The 25,267-nt window shown below is 42.9% G+C and overlaps 1 protein-coding gene across 6 annotated transcripts in view; it reads right to left on the reverse strand.

Annotated features, from left to right (window-relative positions):
* LOC117361154 (integrator complex subunit 6-like) overlaps positions 1 to 25,267 on the reverse strand; it is a 166,634-nt gene that overhangs the window by 103,278 nt on the left and 38,089 nt on the right. For 5 of the 6 annotated variants that reach the window (XR_004539596.1, XM_033946108.1, XM_033946109.1 and 2 more), the window contains exon 3: positions 1,839 to 1,988. Coding sequence is in view for 5 of the 6 variants with exons in the window: in XM_033946108.1 (XP_033801999.1) it covers positions 1,839 to 1,988 (150 nt within the window). In the remaining variant the exon portion in view is untranslated. Of the gene's footprint in view, positions 1 to 1,838; positions 1,989 to 12,954; positions 13,068 to 25,267 lie in introns of all 6 variants that reach the window. The other variant, XM_033946110.1, reaches the window with a different exon arrangement.

The following is a 25,267-nucleotide window of genomic DNA, read 5'->3' on the forward strand; positions in this document are numbered from 1 at the left end:
CTTAAACATACAAAAAATAAAATAAAATTGTGGAAAAACACACATAGAAACAAAATATCTTTCAGTTATATCCATTCCAAATGTTTACAACCTCCTCTTGTAATAGTATCAACAATAACAACTTGTAAATCAGTTATTCAGAGCACACACAGAAAGAGATACTATATAATTCTATTGCTAAGTATTGTACTAGGTTTAAAACAAACCAGAGAAAATATTTCTTCACTCAATGTGTAATTAAACTCTGGAATTCATTGCTGGAGAATGTGATAAAAGCAGTTAGCTTAGCAGGGTTTAAAAAAAGTTTGAACAATTTCTAAAGCCATAAGCCATTATTAAGATGGCTTGGGGGAAATCTGATTTTCTCCATGGGATCTTGCCAGGTACTTGTGACCTGGGTAGGTCACTGTTGGAAACAGGATACTCGGCTTGATGGACCTTTGGTCTGTCCCAGTATGGCAACTTTTATGTTTTTATGTACAGGGCCTTTAGGACAACACACTAAGTTTTTCCACAAGCTTTAGCAACAAGAAAACAAATCTCACTTTTCAGTCATATCACTAGGAGTTATATTTAACTTTTTCTTTACATTCTGTGTTAATTCTATTTATGTAGCTCAGTTGTGCAGATAGGATTGTTAAATTAGGGTATAATATCAAAGATAAACCCAACTACTTTCAGTTCAGATGCTGAACCGTAACTGTAAACATAGCTTTTGTGATCAAACAGGCATGGTGTGTTCTAGCATTTGAAGGGTACTTTTATAACAGGTCACTTAGATGCCTTTTTTAGAATTTGATATATTTTATTAAAGCAACATACATGTATCTGCCTTCATAAAAATACGCTCCCAGATAAATCCCTAATGCACACAGAAGTGTCCCTGCACAAAGTTACACTTGCTCCAAGGTAGGCTCAAATTTGTGCAGGTATGCATGTATTTTATACAGGATGTTTGTGCTTCTAGCAATGCCTATTCATGGCCTGCGTAAAATTACATATATTTTTGTCTGTATAAGCAAAATTTTATAACAGCTATTTCCTGCATGTGAAACAAGTTTTACAAATGGAAAATGCTTTATAAAATCATTCTCACAAACTACTGTTCACTGTTTTAGAAAAGTGCACAAATGAAAATCAGGTTAAAATTACATCTGACACAAGATCACTTTTCAACATTCACTCAGGCAGAAAATTGTACAATTCACAACCTGCCTGCATCATTAAAACATCCCACTCAGGGAGAATAAGTTGAATTTTGTTAGATGTACTTTTGCACTTTTTTTTTGTCATTGACCTGAAATAATATTAGCCAAAAGCCAGTTACAAATTTATTGCCAGTCCACTAGAAAACTGTAATCTGCAAACCTGATTATTTTATAAAAATATTGATATAAAAAATAAACTGCACTGATAGATGTCAGTGCTAAGTGATTATTCTGTGAATCAGGTAAATAGAGAAAAAGATCCTCAAATAGAGACAAGTAATAAAATATGAGAGAAAGATATTTCCCATCATTTTGAGTGCCACAGGCTTGATCAAGAATTTGCAAGCATACCATGATAGGTTGCCTATACATGTTATATCTTACAAACTCCAGAAAAAAGTTCTTCTGGCATAATGTGGTGAGCATTAGCAGTAAATATGAAAGGCTGAGAATATACTCCACATACCCTAGTTTAGGAGGTTCAGTACTGTCATGGTATGTGTGAAACTAACCCATTTGGAAACACAATCCCCTTGAGAAAGCATACAAGAGGCTGCTTATACTTCCCTTCAGAGAACTGCATTTAATTTAACAAACCACCTGAAAAAGTAAACTAAAAGATTTTAGTACCTGTCCATAATTGTCAATTCCAGACACCAATCTGTTCAGATTTAACAAATCAAATGAAGATCTCAGAGCTTGGCCAAGTGTAGTCAGTCCTGATGCCTGAAGATTTTTCAGTTCATTCATGAATGTTGCATGATTTTCTTTCCAACCAGCCTATTAAAGTCAAGAAAGGTATATTTTTAATGGCAATCTGTTCCAACAGTGACTGTCAAATATTTTTAAAGTTTACACATAGATTCATCTCCCTTCACCATAGAACTTATGGCTCATTCAGGATGGTAGCTAGTTTCTTCTTTACCAATACTGTACACAGATGTACTCAAATGTCAAAGTTCCAAGGAAACCTGTTGGCATTATCTTAGATGTGTAAACAATCAACTGCAAAGATCAAACAATTCAAGTATACACAAAAAATATCCAGTAAAAACAAATAGTATAAAGATATTAGGTTCTTACTTTGATAATATCTTTTCCAGTAGATAGGGATGGTATGCTGAACCATAGTTATCCATCTGTGCTCATGAGCAAATTGCAGAATATGTCACTCACAGCTTTTCAACTCCCCCTCCTTCTCCACTGTCTCTGCTGCCCCCTTCAGTTCATACCAAAGCTGATAATAGCCCTACAAAAGAAGACAGGAGAAGGAGAGATACAGGAGAGTCTCCGAAAATAGAAGGCTGATCTGTTCAGATGACGTTAAAACATCCATGAAGCAACACATTAACAAGCCTCTTAGAGGAACAATGAATTCAATAAAATACAAGTCAAACAAGAAATATAAACAGTCAAAACATTTATGTAGCTCAACCAGTCCTCCCTTGTAATCCTATATACAGTCTCTTCCTAATTCAATAGTCTGACTGACAGTGAAACATTAGCTATGGAGCTGACCATTAAACTTGAGGCAGAAAGCAGGCGCTTCAGATAAATTGCTGGGTGGGGAGGTCAGCATACCATCCCAATCTACTGGGAAAGATGCTATCAAGATAAGAGCCTAATCACTTTTTCCAGTGCAATAGGGATGAGTATTCTGAACCATAGAGCCATACCTAAGCAGTCCCCAAACTCTAGGGTGGGATAGATAAACCTACTCAAAGTACTAAGAACCCAAAAGTGCTGCTATATACACCCTGTAGAATTTGGTTAAGGTATGAAAGGAGGACCAGGTTGCTGATCTACAAATCTCTACAGGTGGAATTGCCCAAGCTTCTGCCCAAAAAGAGGCCACTCCTTTTGTCAAATGTGCTTTCAATGAGATGGGTGGCTGTTTGCTGCAACCAATGTATGTAGAGGATAACACTCTACAAATCCATCTAGAGATGGCTGCCTTGGAAGAAGGTCTGCCTCATCTCATCTGATTGGTTAACACAAAAAGATGATCTGAGAGACAAAACTCATTACGCAAGGTAATGCAAGAGAACTCTCCAGACGTCCAAAACCTTCAAGGCCTTGCCTTTCTTCTTGGACCCTATAGGATGAAATGTTTATGTTTATTAAAATTTGATATCCCACCAAAGCTAACAACAGTTCTCAGTGGATAACCTCTTGGTTGTCATGAAACGCCAAAACAACTTTCGGTAAAAAGGAGGTAGCTGTATGCAAGATCACGCCCACATCCATGATCCTGAGGAACATCTCTCTGCATGACAGTGCCTGCAGTTCTGAGACTCTCCTGGCAGATGTAATTGCAACCAAGAAGACTATTTTGACCAACAGATCCATGAGGGAGGCGTCCTACTGAGTCCTTCTAAGACTATATTAAGATTTCAGGATGGAAAAGGTGCTCGAATTGGCAGCCTTAGTCTCAGAGCGCTTTCAAGGATTGGGGCATTGCCCGGCTCTAACCTTTCTCTGCTGTAGCTGCACCAGTGCTAATTCATCTCCCATGCCTTAGCATATGCTGAAACCATTGTTGGCTTCTTGGCTCTAACACAAGTAGCAATGACTACCTTTTGAATATCCTTTTTGGACTAGCGCTGCCTGCTCAAGAGCCACGCTGTAAGACCAAAGTGTCTTGGATCTTCTAGGGCAATTGGCTCCTGTGAGAGCAAGTATGGGTGCACCTGGAGTCTGAGATTTGAACCTTCTGCAGGAGGAGAGCTGCGTACCACAGGGTTCTAGGTCAAAATGGTGATACAAGAACTACCATTCCAAGGTGATTTGCTATTCGGCGGATCATCCGGCCTATCATGGGCAAGGATGGGAACACATACAGTAGCCCAGTCTCTGGCCATGGTTGAACCAGAGCATCTAGTCCTGCACTTCCAGGTTCACATCTTCGGCTGAAGAACAAAGTCACCTTTTTGTTCACTGCAGTCACTGTGAGGTTGAACGTCTCACAATGGCCTGGAATGCTTTCAGGGACAACGACCACTCTCCCAGGTCTAATATCTATCTGCTGAGATAATTCGCTTGAATATTGTCCATTCCAGCCATGCAGAGATCACCTGCAGGTGTGTTTCTGCCCAATAGAACAAGGCTTTTGCCTCCTGCCAGAGCAGAGCATTCCTGAAGCCTCCCTGTCATTTCTTTTCCATGCTCAACTCTACTCAAAGTGCCCTACCTCCTATCCCCTCTTCACTTCTCCCCAGACGATGACAGAGTTCTTCCACGACAAGATTCACAAGATCCACCTTGAATTCTCAACCATGTCGCCTCCCCCGCCACCCCTTCTGACTGTCCATGTCAACCTCCCTTCAACAACCCCTACAACCCACGGAATAGGAAACTGCTCACCTTCTCTCCTCCTTCAAACCACCACCTGTTCCTCTGATCTGATTCCTATCCGCCTACTCGGATCCATCGCTCCCACTGTAATCACTCCCATCTGTCACATCCTCAACCTTTAGCTCTCCACTACTACAGTTCCTGATGTCTTCAAACATTCCGTAGTTACACCCCTCCTCAAAAAGCCCTCACTAGACCCCCTCCAACTACCGCCCCATCTCCTTCCTATCCAAACTACTCGAATCTGCTGTTCACCACCATTGCCTGGACTTCCTTTCTTCTCATAATATTCTTGACCTACTTCAATCGTGCTTTCGCCCTCTCCTTTCTACAGAAATTGCCCTTGCTAAAGTCTCTAACAACCTGTTCCTGGTCAAATCCAATGGACTCTACTCTATCCTCATTCTTCTCGATCTGTGCTGCTGCCTTCGACACTGTTGATCACCATCTCCTTCTCAACACGCTGTCCTCATTGGGATGCCGGGGTTCTGTTCTCTCCTGGTTTTCTTCCTCTCTCTCTCATCATACTTTCAGTGTGTTATGGTGGATTCTCCTCCACTGCCATCCCACTGACTATTAGCGAACCCGAAGGCTCTGTCCTGGGCCCTCTCCTCTTTTCCATATATACCCGCTCTCTTGGTACACCGATCTCCTCTCATGGTTTTCAATATCACCTCTATGCTGATGACTCCCAGATCTACCTCTCCACATCAGATATCTCTACAGGAATTCAGGCCCGAATCTCAGCCTGCCTGTACTGGATGTCTCACAGCCATCTCAAACTGAATATGGCTAAAACTGAACTCCTTATCTTTCTACCTAAACTCACCTCCTCCCTCTCACCATTCTCTATATCTGTGGATAACACTATCCTCCTCCCTGTCTCGGCAGCTTGCAACCTTGGGGTGATCCTCGACTCCTCTCTCTCCTTCTCTGCTCAGATCCAACAAACCGCCAAAACCTGTCGCTTCCTCCTCTATAAAGTTTACAAAATCCTCCCTCTCTTCTTTAAACACACTATCAAAACCCTTATCCACACTCTCATCACCTTTTAGACTACTGCAACGTACTTCTCTCAGGTCTCCCATGCACCCGTCTCTCATCTCTTCAATCTGTTTGAAATGCTGCTGCACGTCTCATATTCTGTAAGAGCCGCTATTCTCACATTACCCCTCTCCTCAAGTCACTTCATTGGCTTCCCATTCATTTCCAAATACAGTTTAAACTCCTCTTTCTGACTTACAAGTGCTTTCACTCTGAAGCCCCCCAAAATCTCTCTTCACTTATTTCCCCCTATGTTCCTCCCCGTGAACTCCATTCATCAGGCAAGCCCCTCTTATCTGTACCTTTCTCCTCCACTGCCAACTCCAGGCTCCGTCCCTTCTTTCTTGCCGCACTGGAACAGGCTTGTCTGAATCAATACGTCATGCTCCATCCCTAGCAGCATTCAAATCCAAGCTAAAAGCCTATTTTTTTGAAACTGCTTTCAACTCTTAACTCTCACTCACTGCTGTCAGATACCTATACCCACTGTATCATTTACTCTACCATAAGCTCCCCAACCCTGAGATGTCCTGCCTACCAAATTAGATTGTTAGCTCTTCTGAGCAGGGACTGTCTATTGTATGTTAAATTTACAGCGCTGCGTAAGCCTTTCAGCACTATAGAAATGATAAATAATAAATGGACATAAGCCACTGCAGTGGAATTATCGGAGAAGACTCTACTTTACCATCCAGCAAAGACTGCTGCTGTTGCACACCAGACAAATGGCTCGCAGCTCCAGCCTGTTGATAGACCATTTCCACTGAGTCCATTGTCCTTGAAATGAGTGATTGTTGCAATGAACCTCCCATCCGAACAAGCTGGCATCCATTGTTAGGATGACCCAAGAATTGATTGGGAATGGGATTCCCTTTGCTAGAGCCTGTGGGTGGAGCAACCAGCTCATGCTGCTTCTGGCTGCTGATGTCCATGGAAGTGGAACATGCAGGGAGTCTCTTTGAGGCAGCCAGTGAGACAACAATGCGCCTGAAAGGGGCGCATGTGCAATTTTGTCTAGGGCATCACCTCTATCATGGCCTCCATCGACCCAAGGACCTGAAGTTAATACCATGCAGTCAATGCTGACTTGGCCAACAGGTCTGTAATTTGGCCATGAAGCTTCTGTCTGTGTGCTTCTGGAAGACTTGGCCTTTTGCCTTGCTGAATAAGACCCCCAGATATTCCAGGGATTGTGCCGAAACTAGGTGGCTCTTTCGAAAGTTCACAATCCAGCCCAGACTCTGTAATGTCTCCACAAATGCCGCTACCGCCTTTTCTCCTTCTTGTTGGGATGGTACTCTGATGAGCCAATCATCCAAATACAAGTGCATTTGACAACTCGCTCTGCAGAAATGAGTGACCACTAGCACTATAACTATAACTTTGGTAAAAGTTCAGGGCACCGTTGCCAGCCTAAAATGAAGCACTGAGAATTGGTAGTGATTCTCCAATACTTGGAATCTCAGGAACTTTTTGTGGTCCAGGAAGATTGGTATGTGAACGTAAGCTTCCATCAAATCCAGGGCGAGCAGAAATTTTCCTGACTCTACTGTGGAACTGTGGAACCACTAAGAAGCTGTGGAACCACAGGGTGCAAGGGGATGTCCACCGATGGATCAAACACTGGCTGGCAGGCAGGAAACAGAGGGTTGGAGTAAAGGGCCATTACTCAGACTGGCAATGGGTCACGAGCGGAGTTCCACAGGGGTCGGTGCTGGGACCGCTCCTGTTCAACATATTTATTAACGACCTTGAGGTGGGAACAAAATGTGAGGTTATTAAATTTGCGGATGACACCAAACTCTGTAGCAGGGTTAGAACCGCGGAAGACTGCGAAGACCTGCAAAGGGACCTAACGAGGCTGGAAGAGTGGGCAAAAAAGTGGCAAATGAGCTTTAACAGAGAGAAATGCAAGGTCATGCATGTAGGGAGAAAGAACCCGATGTTCAGCTACAAAATGGGGGGATCATTGCTAGGGGTAAGCAACCTTGAAAGAGACCTGGGGGTGATGATGGACACAACATTGAAAGCATCAGCACAGTGTACGACAGCCTCAAAGAAAGCGAACAGAATGTTGGGTATCATTAAAAAGGGTATCATGACCAGGACGAAGGAAGTCATCATGCCGCTGTATCGTGCAATGGTGCGCCCTTATCTGGAGTACTGTGTCCAGTACTGGTCGCCGTACTTCAAGAAGGACATGGCAGTACTTGAGGGAGTTCAGAAAAGAGCGATTAAACTGATAAAAGGTATGGAAAACTTTTCATACGCTGACAGGTTGGAAATGCTGGGGCTATTCTCCCTGGAAAAGCGGAGACTTAGAGGAGACATGATAGAAACCTTCAAAATCCTGAAGGGCATAGAAAAGGTAGACAGGGACAGATTCTTCAGACTGTGGGGAACCACAAGTACAAGGGGGCACTCGGAGAAATTGAAAGGGGACAGGTTTAGAACAAATGCTAGGAAGTTCTTTTTTACCCAGAGGGTGGTGGACACATGGAACACGCTTCCGGAGGTTGTGATAGGCCAGAGCACGCTACAGGGGTTCAAGGAAGGTTTAAATAGATTCCTAAAAGATAAGGGGATTGAGGGGTACAGATAGAAGTAGAGGTAGGTTATAGGAATAGTCGGGGACCACTTCACAGGTCATAGGCCTGATGGGCCGCCACGGGAGTGGACCGCTGGGCGCGATGGACCTCTGGTCTACCCGGTGGAGGCAACTTCTTATGTTCTTATGTACTGCTGTGATGACGGACCAAATGGTTTCCATTCGGAACTCTCAGGGCCACGTTGATGTATTTGAGATTCAGTATGGGTTTCCACTTCTCTGAGCCTCTCTTGAGCACAATGAAGTATATAGAGTATCTGCCTGTGCCCAAGTCTTCTATGGTTTGAATATCTAGCAACCTTCATAACATTGCCCAGACTTTTTCCACCTTCTCTAGCAGGTCCACCAGACCGCAAACTCTATTTTGTAACCCTCTCTGATAATCTCCAGACCCAGCAGTCAGTTATTATCTGTTCCCAGGCCTCCAGAAAGTCTGACAGCTTACTTCCAATCCTCAGAGGAGCGACATGACGGTTTGCAGAGGGTCTTTCTTTAGTTCTTGAAGGGACTAGGTAATTATCTCCAGCAACGCAGAAAATTTAAAGAGTCGGCAAATGGAGGGATCCTCTCCCTGGTCTATGGACCTCCATATGAGGCTGCTTTTCCTTTCAGGGAAGCCTTACTTTGGGACAATAAAGGGATTAAATCTGATCCCTTGTCCCCTAAGTCCATCCGATGGACCATCAGAATCTAGTATAGCCTCCGCTCTCAGGGAAGAAATGTTCCAAGTATCCAGAGGACCTGCGTGCTGGGCCGCTCGCCAGCAGACCTGACAGGAGGAGTTCGGCCTCATGCATAAGTCTGCTAGAGGAGATTAATGAACTCTGAGGTAAAGGCCTAAATGGACTCTCCTTCCCCCTTTAGAACATAAAACTCCAGCCTTTATATTTAGACTTTTGATACCTTACACTTCCTCTAGATCTCTTAGATCTCAAGACCAACACCTATTAGTAATTCCTTCACTAAAAGTTATTAACACAAGGCGTAACACAATCTTTTCTATAACAGCCCCTCAATCTTGGAACAACCTTCCACTGTACCTAAGACAAGAAAAAAACCTGGCAAAATTTAAGTCTGAACTTAAAAGTTTTCTATTTATAGATGCCTTTAATGACTAATTTCTTCGCATTCTTAATTTAATTAATAGGTCAATTGTCTTTGTCTTCCTTCCTAATGTTTTTCCCTTGAATTAATGATTTTAATATTGAATGTAACCATTAAATAATTTTCCTTTTGTTTCATTATAATTAGTAGAAATACCCTCTAAATGTACTGTAATTTGTATATACAGTGGTGCCTCACACAACGAACTTAATTGGTTCCAGGAGCAAGTTTGTTATGTGAAACGTTCGTTATGTGAAACGCGTTTTCCCATAGGAATACATGTAAAAAAAAATAATTCGTTCTGCAGCATAAAATATGCTAAGATGACATAAAAAAGATAAATTTTTTGTTATTATTTTTATTTAGATACATCTAAAAACATACATCTCCCTGTCCTTTTACTTCCACTATCTTCCTATCCCATCTCTATTCCCTTTTGTCCCTCTCCCCATGATCAATCATCTCACCACCTCTCTCTGCCCTCACCCTCAGGGTTCAAGATTGCTTCCACTCTTTTTCCTGTTGTTCTCTCTGCCTGTCACCCTATGATTTAGCATCCCTTCTGCCCTTGTCCAATATTTCCCCTTCTCTCCCTCCCTCTCATCCCCTGCTCCAACATGTGCTTTCAGCGGCCTTCTCCCCCCTTAAGCGTCTTTTCTTCTCCACTCCACCTTTCCTCCCTCCCTGCCTCCACCTTTGTGGCGCTTTTGCACCCGACCGACAACAGAACAGGCCCGGTCGGACAAATCTCCCTGTCCTGTAGCCGCGAATCTAAATTACCTTCTTACAGCAGCTGGATTATTGAAGCTGCTGTAAGAGGTAATTTAGATTCGCGGCTACAGGGCAGGGAGGTTTGTCGGCCGGGCCTGTTGTCGGTCGATCGGGGGACCTGACCAGCTGTGCACATTCTTCGGGGCGGACCGCCCCCTCCCCCCTCTTTCGTTCGCCATTGCCTTCTTCCTACCTGCCCTGCCGCAGCCGCACACAGCCGAACGGAAGTCTTCCTGATGTCAGCGCTGACGTCGGAGGAAGGGAGGGCTTTGCTTAAGCCCTCCCTCCGACGTCAGCGCTGACATCGGGAAGATTTCCGTTCGGCTGTGTGCTGCGACAGGGCAGGTAAGGAGAAGGAGACTACCCTCGCGGCTCGACCAACCCCGCTGCGATCCAACCCCGCAGGAACCCCGGACTTCGTTGTGTGAAACGAAGTCCGTTGTACGAATCAAGACATAAAGTTCGTTGTGCGCAGCGTTCGCAGTGCGAGGCGTTCGCTGTGCGAGGCACCACTGTATAAGATTATCATTTTTTAATTTAATAATTGTAAGTATGTTACCAAAAATTTTATTTACTTGTACATCGCCTTGAATTTTGAATAGGCGATAAATCAAAATACTTAATAAACTTAAACTTGAAACTTAGTATGGTGTATTCATCTTTTCTTGGGCTGTGAAGCATCTACAACCTTACCATGTGGAGGATCGCTGTCCTGTGGCTGCAGGAGATGTTTCTTGCCACCCCACCCCCGACGGGACTGTTTGCCATTCTCCAGCCCTAAAAGACTGCGAAGGGATGAAACCCAAAGCTCCTGCCCCTCATGGCACAAGGGTGCTCTTCAGCCATATATCCAGCACAAATAAGGCATGATAAAGAGGTATTAGGGTCTGAGCCCTCCATCTCTGTCAGTTTTGAGACAAAATAAGGTATCTTGGAGAACAGAGGAAAAAAAAAAAAATCAGGAAATTCAAGATAGCTCCCGCAGCAGCATTTTGGCGCCAAACACTGGGTTCTCTACTAAGCCCTATGCTTTAAATTTTCTGTTTTTTATTTCTTCCCCCTCCCTAATGTTGTTTTGCCCTTATATGTTTCCTTTACTATTTTTTAAAATTGTATTTCTTTACCTACTCCCTTCCCTCTGTGTCATTTGTTTGTCTTGTCAGTCGTATTTACATTGTCTGTTTCCCTTCAACTATTGTAATTTAATATTTTATACTTTGTACATCACTTAGAATGTTAATAAGCGATTAATCAAATATTTAATAAACTTGGAAACTTCAGGGCTGACCAAAAACTTTTAGAACAGGGGTACCAAAGATCTAACTGCAGAAATAATCAAAATTAATTTTCCAAGACTCCTCCCTCACTCCCATTTTCCCCATAGGCTGTCACAACCTGTACTCACAGACCATGTGCTGGGGAAATGGTGCTGCAGCCTGCTTCAGCTCCTTTAAAGTGTAGTTGGACCTGGAGGGGTTCTCTGCCTCAAGCCGCCAGTCAGCTGCCATGCTGAGATCGTTAGGCTGCCATTCAGACCTTATTCGGACTGATCCTCTACTCCCCAGATCACAATGCATGACACAGAAAAAAGGGGGAAGGCGAAGTTGCAGCCGGCACCCTAAGCACCCTGAAGGTTCACTACTGATACCTAACAGCCAGCACTACATCTTCTGACCAAGTCAAGGAAGCGAGCATGTGCTGAGGGCCCGGAACCCTGAGCTCCACAAATATTCAGAAGGCTGGCTGTACAGGTCCCTGAGGGATACACCTGCCAGCAGCAGACTTAAAATGTCTGCTCTTCTCCAAGCAGGCAGAACAGTCCTTGAAACCAGGATCTCTAAAACTGTGACAAAAATCCACAAACAAGACAACAACAACAACAAAAAGAAAAACAATAAACAGAGCAGATCAGAAAGATACCTTCAAGCTCACTTGCAGAAGGAAGAACTGAAGGGGACAAAGGAGACTGGTAAGGAGGAAGAGTTGAAAAGCTGTGATTGATATCTTCTGCAATATGCTCGCGAACACAGATGGATAACCCTATGGTTCAGCATACCATCCCTATTGCACTGGAAATACATTATAATAAACAGGATTTCCTCAGATTTCTGGAAATTTTTCACATTCCTATCACAAACAACACTAAATATGTTACCACAAATCAGTGCTTTGACTCCAATCATATTGAACTAGCTGGTCACTACACATAATATAGCAACATACTGAAAGAAAAATGGTACATAAAACTTACAAGACTGGCAAAATAAAATAAAATAATAATAATCTTTTAGAATGCAAAGAAAACAGTATCAAAATGTTTCTTTTTTAAACTAGTCAGCAGGTTGCTCATGTTAGCTATGGAAAGTCAGTCCTAAAATGCAGAGAGAGTAACATATTCTACAGGGTAACATGTATCTACATTCTGGCTAGATTTTAATGCTCTGTTTATTAACATGCATACGTACGTCTGTGATTATTTGTAATAGCTTCCTTAAACTTCTATCACAGTAGGAATTCCACTTGCACTGACTGGAGTTAAGACATAAAGCTTCCTTTAAAGTATATTTGAACACAGGCACCAAATTAAAATTTTGTAAGTGGGTTTTATGCAAATTTTGCATCAGTTCTATGCATCATCTGCATGCTGCTGAGTTGGTTTCTCACAAATGATCACTGGCACCAAGCTCTACTGCTCTAGGCCATTCATTTCCTGATTTTAATAGTTTCACATGTCTTTTCCCTTTATGGAAATATTAGATTTCTGTCTATGGCCAAGAACAACTCTTGTGTTCAAAATTCAAACTGGCTTAATATCCATTGAGCTGAAAGCACATCCTTAACTGAACAGACTGTAAGCTACCTTACCTCCAGGATGATTCTTCGCTTTTGCTGAGAACATATATTTTATCCAAAAAATTCAAACTCAACTATTTTAACTTATGTCCATCTGTGGGTTGCTTCAGTTGAGAAAGTATGCACTACAAAAAAGTGGAGAAAAAAGCCTCAAAACTTACGACAGTACATTACTACAAGGTAAATAAAGCTGTCTCTTCACATCATCGGCATAAAAAAAAACTCCACTATTCTTATGCATACTTTTTCTCATACTGAAAAAACGTGTGCACACGTAGAAAACTTATCTGATGATGCCGGGCTACACCCGAGAAATCTTCATCTTTATCTCCAGCTCCGGTCTTGTACCACATATCTCCAATTGAATGTTGTTCACAAATATCCCAACAGGGTACCTTGTTTCGCCGAATACATTGGCTGCTTCAGGGGAACCCCCCCAAAAAAATGAATGTGTATGGACCAACTCACAATGGCGGCTCAGAACAGCAGAACTATTGGCTTATAAACCCCACCCCTTTACTCGGCTTACTATTTCATGACATCATTTCTGGGAGACTGAAACTTTGAAAATAACACAAAAAAGAAAAAAAAAACCAAAAAAATATATGCCATTCAATACACTGGTTTAAACCACGGGACCAGACTGTCTTTAATTGAAAAATCCATCGCTGCTCTTTTTTATATAGCTTACGTTTCACATCTCCACAATGCTGTGTGGGAGGGACAGATTCAATAACCACACATTTAAACTCAGTGAATGAATTCTCCATCGGAATACAATGATCAAACACCCAGCCTGGCCACCCCTCTCTTATGATGGATATTATACCAGTGCTCAAACATTCATGTTTTCAAAGGATGTGCAATATGTCCTACATAATTAAATCCACATGGACAACTTAACATATATACCACATGAATAGATGTGCAGGAGGTCAAGGTTCTCTCAGTACAATAATTCTGCCAGTTGACAGTTGAACATTCTCACCTTCTGTCATAATTTCACAGGCAGCAGAGCGTCCAAACTTAAAGTGACCTCTTCCTGTAAAGTCCTTTTGAGACCAAACATCCAAATTACACAATTGTTCCTTCAAATTACGGTCACGAATAAAAGTAAGCAAGCAATCATTTAAAACAATCATGTGCTTGTAACATATCCAGTACTTTCTGATACTCCTCTCCAAAGCTGTGGACACAGCTGAATACCATAAAACACGTTATCATCCCTGTGTACAAATCCTTCACTCTGATTTTTAACAATTCTTCCCTAGGGTTGTACAAAGCCCTTTTCCGTGCTTTATTTATCACCCTGGCTGGAAATCCACATTGATGAAATCTGGAACTCAAAAAAGCCGACTGTGCTATAGCTTCCTCCTTTGAATGACAAATCCAGCGATATCTCAAGAATTGAGACACAGGGAGACTGCTCTTAAGCGGTGTGGGGTGCATGCTTGTGTAATTAAGAAACGTATTTATTTATTTAAAAAAAATTATATACCGCTTACAACTATGCGGTTTCCATACCACATACATAAAATCTTGTTTCCCTCCGATTATCACAAATAACATAGACATGTCTAAACAACATCGTTAATCGTTCCTGTTATAACAGGGACAGAGCACAAATTCAATCAATTCAGAAATACAAGTTTTGAAATCTTGACCTTCCCTTATAACTTTTACATCCAGAAAATGAATTTCTGTTGCATGATATGTCAATTCAAACTGAATAGTAGAATGGCAATTATTATTCAAGGACTGCACAAATTGCTGTAATTCACCCAGAGTTCTAGATCACAATAAGAATATATCATCGATGAACCTGCACCAGAATTTTACATGTTCAAAACCTTTTGATGTATAAACCCATTTTTGTTCAAAATGGGCCATAAACAGATTAGCGAATGAGGGTGTAAATGAAGCCCATGGCAATATCTAATATTTGTTGATAAAATGTTTGATCAAAAATGAAATAATTCTTCTGCATCGCCAATGCTATCAATTCTGTCAAGAACTGAGTGGGTACCAAAAAAGGCCGCTCTCTACTTTCTAAAAAACAGATCAACATATCTAATGCCTCTTGTTGAGATATGCAGGTGTACAAAGATCGCACAGAGAGTAGCCATAATTCCATTACCAAATCCTTGAGTCTGAATCTTTAGTAATTCCAAAAAATGTGTTGTATCTTGTATGAAAGAAGGAAAGACATAAATGGACTCAAAATTGTGTCTACATACTAGCATGCCCTCTTGAGCATAGAGCCCTTTGCAGAAACAATTGGCTGGCCCGTAGGATTTTTTATGTATTTTGGGTAAGAAATTCAAAATGGGGACCTGAAAAGTAGACTTAGTCAAAAATTGATATTCAGTTGCTGTTAAAAACCCCCCCACAAAAAACAACAACAACAGCTTCCTTACCCTTCAGGGTAACCTCCAAAATATCAGCAAAAATGGAATCAGAAGGATCATGATCCAACACCACATAGGTGGACCTATCAAACAATTGTGAATAGGCTTCTGTCAGATACTTCCCTTTATCAAGAACAATTGCCCCACCTTTGTCAGCCTTCCAGATTACAATGGATTTATCATTCTTTAATTCCTACAAACATTTATTTTCTTCTTGTTTAAGATCCACCAGTGGAATATTTGTGGAGATATAGCTCTTTGTCTGATACAATACCATGACCATGTACAGCAAGCATGTCAAACTTGCGGCCCATGAGCCACATGCGGCCCACAACAAATATCTTTGTGGCCCAGCTGTGTCACCAGGTCCCCAATAGCCTCCAGAGCCTCCCTTCAGGCTGTACAATACTTCAGCCCTCTCAGGCCTTGCTCTGCCCCCTTGGGCCTTCTCCCTGCCTTTGGCATGCCGGCGTCCATACCTATTACCAACACACGTTACCAACCCGCCAGTCAAATCTCCAGTCTTCTGCACCACGCACATAACACACCATTCCCCCCCCCCCTACACACACTAATACTAGCAGTGAATCAGATGATAATAATACCTACCTTGCCATTAGTCTTGTATTGACTTGCTTGGTGCACCTAACTGGAAATATTTTGCCTTCGGAGTACAATAAAAATACGAGTATAGGTCTTTTGGTGTCAATATTTGGTCATTCAATGGTCTTTGAAGGCTAGCTCTAGCTGCTAATCTTTTTGTTGTTCTACCAATTCTGTCACAAGGTGATTTTCCATGGCTTGTACCAAAAAAATTCCATTGTGCTTCAATATTGAAATCACTTTTATGATTGCATAAGTTGACAAAATGTTTGTAGCTCTTGTATTGAGCAGTCAAGCCATCACTAAAATAGTGGATTCTGTTAACTTTCGTTTTTGTCTTCAAAAACTCACATCAGCTTTTCAATAAATACATGAATAAATAAATAGAGTCATGTTGTATGTAATCTGTAATGATGCAAACGTTTATGGCTTGCATGGTGTGAGCTTCGAAGTAGCAAACAAAAAAGAGATGCAATATAGCTTGTGAATTTTCCCAATGAAAGTCCTGTGCTGCATCTTGTACAACAAAAGATTAATTTTCAGCAAAATCAATCAGAATAATCAAATTGCTTTCTTCTAAATTGGCTTTCAAGGATTTCAAGTATTCACTTTGATGCTTTGAAACAAAGTGGTGACTTGTCAGCTTCCAAATTTTGTTTGCAAGTTTGCCGATAAAATCATCTGAGGTTTATTTGCTTGTTTCTAGGGGTTTGCGATCAGTATAGAACCATTGCTTGAATTTGATCAATTCATCCCGATCCCAATCCTTGAATGTTTCTTCCAAATAAACTGTCAATGCTTCCTCGCCAGACAGTTTTAACACCATTGTAGCATGCAATCTTTGGAGTTCAAAATGCAAAATTTTTTCCATTAGCAATTTGTAGTCATCTTTGATGTTTGTGACTTGCAACATGAGCTTGATGTTCTGATGTATGGTGCAAATGCAGACAGAATGAGTGCCTGAAGCTTAGACCACTTTGGTCTAAGCTCACAAAATTTTAAGAATCCAATTTTGGTTCCATATTTGTCACAATATGTAACATACATCTTTTTTAGATTGCTCAACATCAAATGATTTTGCTTTTGTATCTTGACTCCATTGACTCGGAAATGCAATCTTTCTTACCAGGACACATTCTGCTGAATTCATCTCACTATTTCTATTGGCAAATGCTTGCCAACTTTCGGGTCAGGCAAGGCACAAATAACCTTTGGTTTTTTGGGCCATCTTTACTATATTTTCTGAAACTCCAAACTCTAATGCTATAGCTTTTATTGACTAACTTCGTAGGGACAAAGTCAATATTTGAATTTTTTAAAATCTATCGGATATTCCAATTTTTTCTTCATTTCTTCAATCAGGTCAATGTAGTCTTGACATAAGACACATTTTGTGATTTGACTAGACTGTCCAACATCCTGAACTGCTAGTCCTGTGGCAGAAGATATCATTATCACATTTTATACTCACTCAATTTTTTGTTTTGTATAATTCACTTTATCTCTACTGCTCACTTTTGAAAATTTCAAAGAAGATTCGCCCATTGAGAATAAATTTTGGTTAATTGTGGCAGAAGTGTCCATTTCAAAGTCAGTGGAAGATGAAGACGATGTAACTACAGTTTCTATCATAAACAAATTCAACTTTACATTTAGGGCAAATTTACTGGTCCGGTTTAGTATTTCTTTTTATCTGTTGATTCAATTTATCAGCTATTTCAAGATCAACTTTCAAAAGTCCTGTTCTGATGCGATGATTTTGCTTTCCAAACGGATTACAGTATTTCATTTGCGTCGTTTCGTATTTACATTGCTTCATAATGCAAGCAGATTTGATCATCTGAGATTTATTTCTAACCACTGAATAAGTAGTGATTTGTCATTTGCTGATAATTAGTGTGCTGATTTAAGCTCAACATTTTTTGCAATAAAATAAGTCGTGACACTTCAATGATGATGACTGTTTTCTTCCAACGATGCATGTTGCTATCGAAGAACCATCATAACCCCTCAATTCAGTTTTTTCCATTATGAATTAATCAATAGATAACATAAATTTGTATGAACCTAAATAGGAAAGAATTATTGGAAATAGAGTAATCTTTGAGATGAAAAGGAATCATCTCAATAATATTGTCTACCTAGTACAAAAGGTAATATACCGTATTTGCCGGCGTATAGGACGACTGGGCGTATAAGACGACCCCCCAACTTTTAGCTAAAAAATAGAGTTTTGTGTTATACTCGCCGTATAAGACGACCCCTTCTTCCGCACACCTTCTCTACCGCCCCGGGTGCAGCACAGCCGGCCAGGTCCCCTTACTTTTGTGGCACTTCCCCGACCGACCGACAGACAACAGCCCCGATCCGACAAACCTCCCTGCCCTTAACCGCGAATCTAAATTACCTTCTTACAGCTGCTGTAAGAAGGTATTTAGATTCGCGGCTACAGGGCAGGGAGGATTGTCGGACCCGGGCTGTTATCGGTCGGTCGGGGAAGTGCCACAAAAGTAAGGGGACCTGGCCGGCTGTGCTGCACCCGGGGCGGGGCGGGCCGCTCCTCTCCCTTGGTAGCCACTCGAACCGCGAGGCTACTCTCCTTCTCCTTATCTGCCCTGCCTGCAGCACAGAGCCGAACGGAAGTCTTCCCGACGTCAGCGCTGACGTCGGAGGGAGGGAGGGCTTTGTTTAAGCTTTGTTTAAGCCCTCCCTCCCCTCCGACGTCAGCGCTGACGTCGGGAAGACTTCCGTTCGGCTCTGTGCTGCAAGCAGAGAAGGTAGGGAGAAGAAGAGCCGCGCAAGTAAGGGCATGTAAACTGTACCCGGCGTATAAGACGACCCCCGACTTTGGGGAGGATTTTAAGGTACTAAAAAGTCGTCTTATACGCCGGCAAATACGGTAGTAATATGCTAAATTTATGTGTTGATTATTAAATAAAAAACAGCTAAACTTGTACGCTGCTTGCTAAATGTATAGAATCGATTTCAGCTGTGGTATCAAATATATATAGCGTTATATATTTATTTAGGTATCATAAACATAGAAAGATACGCTATAAGAGGCAAATTCTATAAACGGCATCCTGATTTTAAGCAGTGGTAGGTATCCTACTGCTGTCTAACCAGCCAATCAGGATATACATTTTTAGAAAAAACCTACCTGAGGCAGGCGGCCTACACTGTAGGCATTTCCGCAGGTCTAGGAAGACACACAGGAACACCTAAGATCACCCATGGCTGGGTGTGGGCGTGGTTTCGCCCAGCAGTGGCTTTGGGCAAGTTTAAGCGGCCTTAGGCCTCTCCCTAGAGCAGACATGGGCACATCCGGTTCTCGAGAGCCGGAATCCAATTGGGTTTTCAGGATTTCCCCAATGAATATGCATGAGATCTATTTTCATGCACTGCTTTCAATGCATATTCATTAGGGAAATCTTGAAAACCTGATTGGATCCCGGCCCTCAAAGACCAGAGTTGCCCATGTCTGCCCTAGAGCCATGATAGATGTCTGAAATGGAGGCCATTTAAATGCATTTCAAATAGATGCAGCCACTGAACTGATTGCTGCCTCGATCAGCTGAGTGGCAGCGGCAGGGAACCCCCGAACCCCACCGCAAGTCGACCGGCAGAAAGAATGCCCACTCCCTCCTTCCATCACCCACGAACCACCACCCAACACTTTCACCAGCAGGACAGATATTCAATTCCTCCTGCCAGAACCCTCATAACCCCATTACCCTCCTGCCAGCAGGCCCCCCTAAACCCATAACCCCCCAATCTACGATCCCCCAGACCCGAACCCGCCACCCCAGCACCCAAACCCCCCCAATACCTTTTGTAGTGCAGCAGACTGCCAGGCCCACCTCTTCACAATGGTGGGCCTTCCCTTTACCAAATGCACTGTGAAGCAGGCCTGACTATGGTTGGCCCAGGTGCCCAGGGCCCCTCCTATGGGAAGGGCCATAGGCACCTGGGCCAATCAGGGCCTTAGGCCCCTTCATGGTGCATCCCAGGATGCACCGGGAAGGACTACCATTGTGAAGAGGTGGGCTTGGAGGCCAGAGGGAGTAGGCATCCCTCCAGCCCGCTGTACTACAAAAGGTATGGTGGGGATCAAGGTGGGTTTTGGGGTGCTTGGGGAGGGAGGTTCGAGTCTGGGAGGTCATGGGTTCAAGGGGGGCCTGTTGGCAGGAGGGAATAGGCATCCCTCCTGCCTATCATGGTTTGGGGGGTTGTTTTGGTGGTTCCAGTAGAAGGGAGTGGGCATCCCTCTTGCTGGGGAACTTCGAAGGTGGGCTCGGGATTAGTGGCAAGAGGAATTGGGCATCCTTCCTGTTGCGGACAGTATTGGGTGAGGGTTTAGGGGGGCAGCAGGAGAACTCGGCATCTCTCCTGCCGTGGACAGTGTCAGCGGGGGGGGGGGGGGTGTCATCACTCAATTTGATCAAGGTAGGGAGATTCCCTTGCCGTGATCAGCTCAGTGGCAATGCAATTCTCTAACCAGCAGTAATGTGTGGCATAAGATGACAAGTGAGAAATAGGTTCACCTGACATAAGTACTTTAAATACTAGCAGTAGTATTTTATAGCTAATGTGATGAAGTAAAGAGAGCCAGTGTTCATTTTTTTAGAAGAGGAGTAATGTGGTCATATTTCCAGGCATTATAGATCAATCTGATAGCAGTATTTTGAATAAGCTGTAATCTTCATAGATTATTTTGACGTAGTCCAACAAAAAGTGAATTACAGCAACCTATTTGCTATATGATTACTGCCCTGAGCTAAATCCCTCCCAGAAGTGTTCCTCCGATGACTAGGCAGCTTCCAGAGAAGATCTCCCCCCTCAGCAGCCAAGCTTCATAGAGCAGTGCTCACTGTCACTCAAACTAGAGAGTTGCGTGGGGACAAAAATCAAACCTGTCCCCAGTAGAATCAAACCCATCCCCATCCGTCCCTGCTAGGAGTCAAACCCATCCCCACTGGAATCAAATCAATCCCCGCCTGTCCCTATAAACTTCAGAAGTAGTTATTTCATTTAATTATGCTACTGAATTAAAGGCTCTGGTAGAGACCCATTTACAAATAAGCAACGACACTTTATTAATTTGGAAATATTAATTGGGAAGAATATATACTTTGTAAACAGGTTTCTACCAGAGACTCTAATGTAAATATAAAATATAAATACTCACCTGATGAGGACCCCCAAGCTGTCAGCTGAGGCCTTCCTCTGCAGTTGGCTGAGGGTTCCATATGCCAAGCTTGGCAGGCAGCAATAGCATCCCTGAGTCACAGCTGCTGGCACCTCAGTGACTCATGGATGCTGCCAGCAACTGCTGCACTTGGTGGAGGGGAGTTCTGGCCATCTCTAGAGGAGGTCCTCTGCTGGTGGTGCTTGAGGATCCCCACCAGCTACAGCAAGAGTCAGCAAGTACTTCAACACGGTAGAAATAAAACCAGAAATGCACTTCCTTTTCTTTTGAACACAATACAAAAACATAGAAACATAGAAAATGACGGCAGAAAAGGGCCATAGCCCATCAAGTCTGCCCACTCTAATGACCCACCCCCCTGACTTTACTCCCCTAGAGTCTGCTATATCCATTTCACAAAGCTAACATATTTTAGTCAACAAATTCCGTTTTTTACCTTTGTTGGCTGGAGACTTATTTTTCCATTAAGTTGGTCCCAGTTTCTTTTTTCCGCTTTCCTGTCTTCTGCAAATTCTTCTGTTGCTGTCCATTGGTTCCTCCTATCATGGTCCAGCATTTATCCCTCTCTCATCCCCCGGACCATGTGCAGCATCTTTCACTCCTGCCCAACATTTCTCCTTCTATCACCCCTCCCCAGCACTATGCCACATCTTTCCCTCCATTCCCTTCACCACTATGTCCAACATTCCTCCCTCTTGCATCCCTTTCAATCTGTCCCACTGTTCCCTTTCCACTATAACATTTCTCCCTCTCATCTTTTTCTTCCCTATCATATGTACCTCACTCCCTCCCTATGACCAAAAATTTTCCTCTTTCTTCCATTCCCCATGCACACCATCTCTCTTTCCCTCTAACTGACACACTCACGCCCAATTCTCCCTTTCTATTCCCTCCCCCACCTCAGCATCTCTTTCCCTCCCTTCTTCTGTCCTTTCTCACAAGTTTATGCCATTCAACAAGTTATGGATGTCAAAACTAGCTAACTAGCTTGCTATAAAAAGCGAAGGCCTGTAGACAGTTTCCCTTCCTTCCCTGCCTTGTTGTACAATGTACAGGAGACCTCCCTCCCCCCCCCCCCCCCCCGAAAAACCAACTCTAACCAGGAATCTTTTCCCTGCCTTCTGTGTTTAAAAAAGCAAAAATGCACTTCCTCCCTCCTATATCCCGCATTTGGGCCCCACCCACGTCCCAACTGCTTCCTCCTAATTACAACGCGTGCGTGCCTGCTCACTCCCTCCCTCCCTTTCTGCCTCCTCCCACAAGACTCACTGCTTCGTTCCTTCCACTCCTTCTCTACGATGTGGCATGTGAGGCACAACAGCTGAAAGCACGCATGACAGAACCATCTCACAACCTCTCCCGTCAGACTCAGAGCAGCACTTCTTTACAATTGCAGGGCAGCAGGCCCTGCACGTGGCTGATGCAAAGCCTTCCTCCAATATCAGCTTTGACTTCCAAGTCGGCTATGTGTGGCGTGCTGGGAGCGCTGCAAGCTGCAGGAGGGCAGGAAAAGAAGACGAGCCACTCAGCTCGAGTTGCCTCCAACCCTGCAAGATCCCTGCGACCACGAAGGGGGTCCCCACGGGATCCCTGCGACCAGAGGGGGCATCCCCACAGAATCCCCATCATCCCTGTTCCTGTGCAGCTCTCTAACTCAAACTCCCTTGGGACCTTGTCGATTTTTTTCTTCTTTTTTTCCCTAGGTGAAGAAAAAGAAGTTCACTGGCAAGGAAGGAGATGGGAGGGGGTGAGGGACATGGCATTACCAGGTGTACCCCCAAGCCAAGCACCCCCAGGCTCAACTGGCTTGGGAAACCCAGAGCAGGAACATCCATAGAAGAAGCCAGAAAGCGCTGGGAGAATGTTTACCTGCTTAGAGACATACAGGCTGGCGAAGTACTGACTGTCCTACATATAACAGAGTTCAGTGTTTATTCTCTATCTCCACCTGCTGGTAGACAGACACAACCCACACTTTGAAAAAAAGACTCGTCTATTGCTAGATGCAATGGAAAGAGCAGATTCAATTATGGAAATGGTGGAGTAATTGGGATTTAATTTTTGAAGGCCAGGAGGAGGGCAGCCCTTGGCTGTTTCTTTACTTCTTTCTTTTGTTTCTTCTACCTTTTTTCATTTATTGTTTAGTTTTGTATAAATGACTTTGCCTGTTCCCCAGAAAGGCAGTATATCAACTACTAGCATAAAGAATAAAAGGTACTAATGGGTAGTTTAGGGTATTAATTAGGGGTAATATGTCTTATGTAGGCTATTTAGGATGAAGAGTGTATTAGATAGTTGATGAAATAGAATATTTTAAAATGTGCAAATACTTTTTCATAAGTTACTTTGGAAATTTACATAGAAGTGATGGATAAATGTGAATAAAGGCAAGGGGAAGGAGGAGCTAACCTGCACAGAGTGATAGTTACAACCCTCAACACCCCTGCTGAGCAAACTGGATGGGCTAGTTCAAGTTTTATCTGCCATCATTTACTGTACTATGCTATAAACAGAACACAGTTATTTTTGATGTAAGAGTTCAACATCATCTAAACTGGATCCCAGAATTCAGCAAGCCTCATTCTACCAGGGCTATTTACCTTTCAAGTAGACCAGCCTCACTTGAAATTTCTATAATGCTGACTTTCTGGAAGACATCTTAACTAAACATTAACATATAAATAAATAAGCATCAGCACTATGGCTTTTAAATGCATTAGCCCTCCATAGAGGAGGAATGCTATAGTAGGGCCCATATGGTATAGCCTGGAGTAAGACATCAAAACAGAACTATGAGTTAGCCTTTTATAAAACTGAATAATTTCTGTTAGCCTCTCAAAATACTGAATCATTTCATCCTGAGTTTCTTCATAGCCAAGTTGTAAGACTAGTAAATTTGACAAAATTATCAGTCATTTTAGGACTACTATTCAAGACAGTGATTGATGATAGAGCAGAAATGATAGCAGGGAAGGCAAAAAAGCAGCTTAGGTTTCATGAAGAAGAAGATATGCTGGATTTAGCCTGTATATTTTTTTCAGTTGTAGTTCAAAACAAGCTACCTGCTGTACATGAATGTATTTTACTGTTCCCAGAGTGCTTACAATCTGAGTTTACCTGAGGCAATTTAGGTTTAAGTGATTTGCCCACGATCACAAGGGACTGCGGTAGGATTTGACTTGGGCATCCCTGATTCTAAGACCACTGCTTTAACCATTAGGCTTCTCCTCAGGCTATAAAGTTGCAGGTCTTACCCCAGCAGGTGTGGCACTGCACCCATATAGTCTAATCTGGTGTGACACTAATCAAAAGGAATTGTCAGATATCTATTTAATACTCTCAAAAATTCAGCTAGCACTGTACAGTGTGTTCTTTTGTCCATTCCAAAATCCTATCTGAAGACTGAGGACAGTTTAGAGCAGGGGTGTCTAAGTCCCTCCTCGAGGGCCGCAATCCAGTCAGGTTTTCTGGATTTCCCCAATGAATATGCATGAGATCTATTTGCATGCACTGCATTCATTGTATGCTAATAGATCTCATGCATATTCATTGGGGAAATCTGGAAAACTCGACTGGATTGCGGCCCTCGAGGACCGACTTTGACACCCCTGGTTTAGAGGTTTTAAATGCTATCAGCTTTCCATGGGCAGCAAATTGTCAGGTTTTTTCTGATCAATTAAATTGCTGAACAATTTGTATAGATTGTCTTTTTGTATGAAACAATGCAGGCATGTCAACAATGAAGTACTGAAGATCAGAGGTTCTCAACACGAGGTACACGTACCTCAGGGGGTACGTAGCACCGGCCTAGCAAAGGCCTGAGGCTGCCTGATGGAATCACCAGCTAAATTAACGCTAGCGGCAGCTATGTGGGGAAGATAAAAGCATGCAGTGAGCTGCTGCTAGGGAGAGGAGAGGTACTCTGAGCTGGCAATTCCATCAGGCAGCCTCGGGCCTTTACTAAGCCAGCCCATCTCTGATGAAAGAGGAAGTTGCATCATTGGAGGCAGGCTGGCCTAGCAAAGGCCCTGAGGCTGCCTGATGGAATTGCCAGCTTAGCAATACTCCTCCTCTCCATAACAGCAGTTCACTGCGTGCTTTTAAC

This window comes from Geotrypetes seraphini, chromosome 5 (genome assembly GCF_902459505.1).
Source record: "Geotrypetes seraphini chromosome 5, aGeoSer1.1, whole genome shotgun sequence".
NCBI lineage: Eukaryota > Metazoa > Chordata > Amphibia > Gymnophiona > Dermophiidae > Geotrypetes > Geotrypetes seraphini.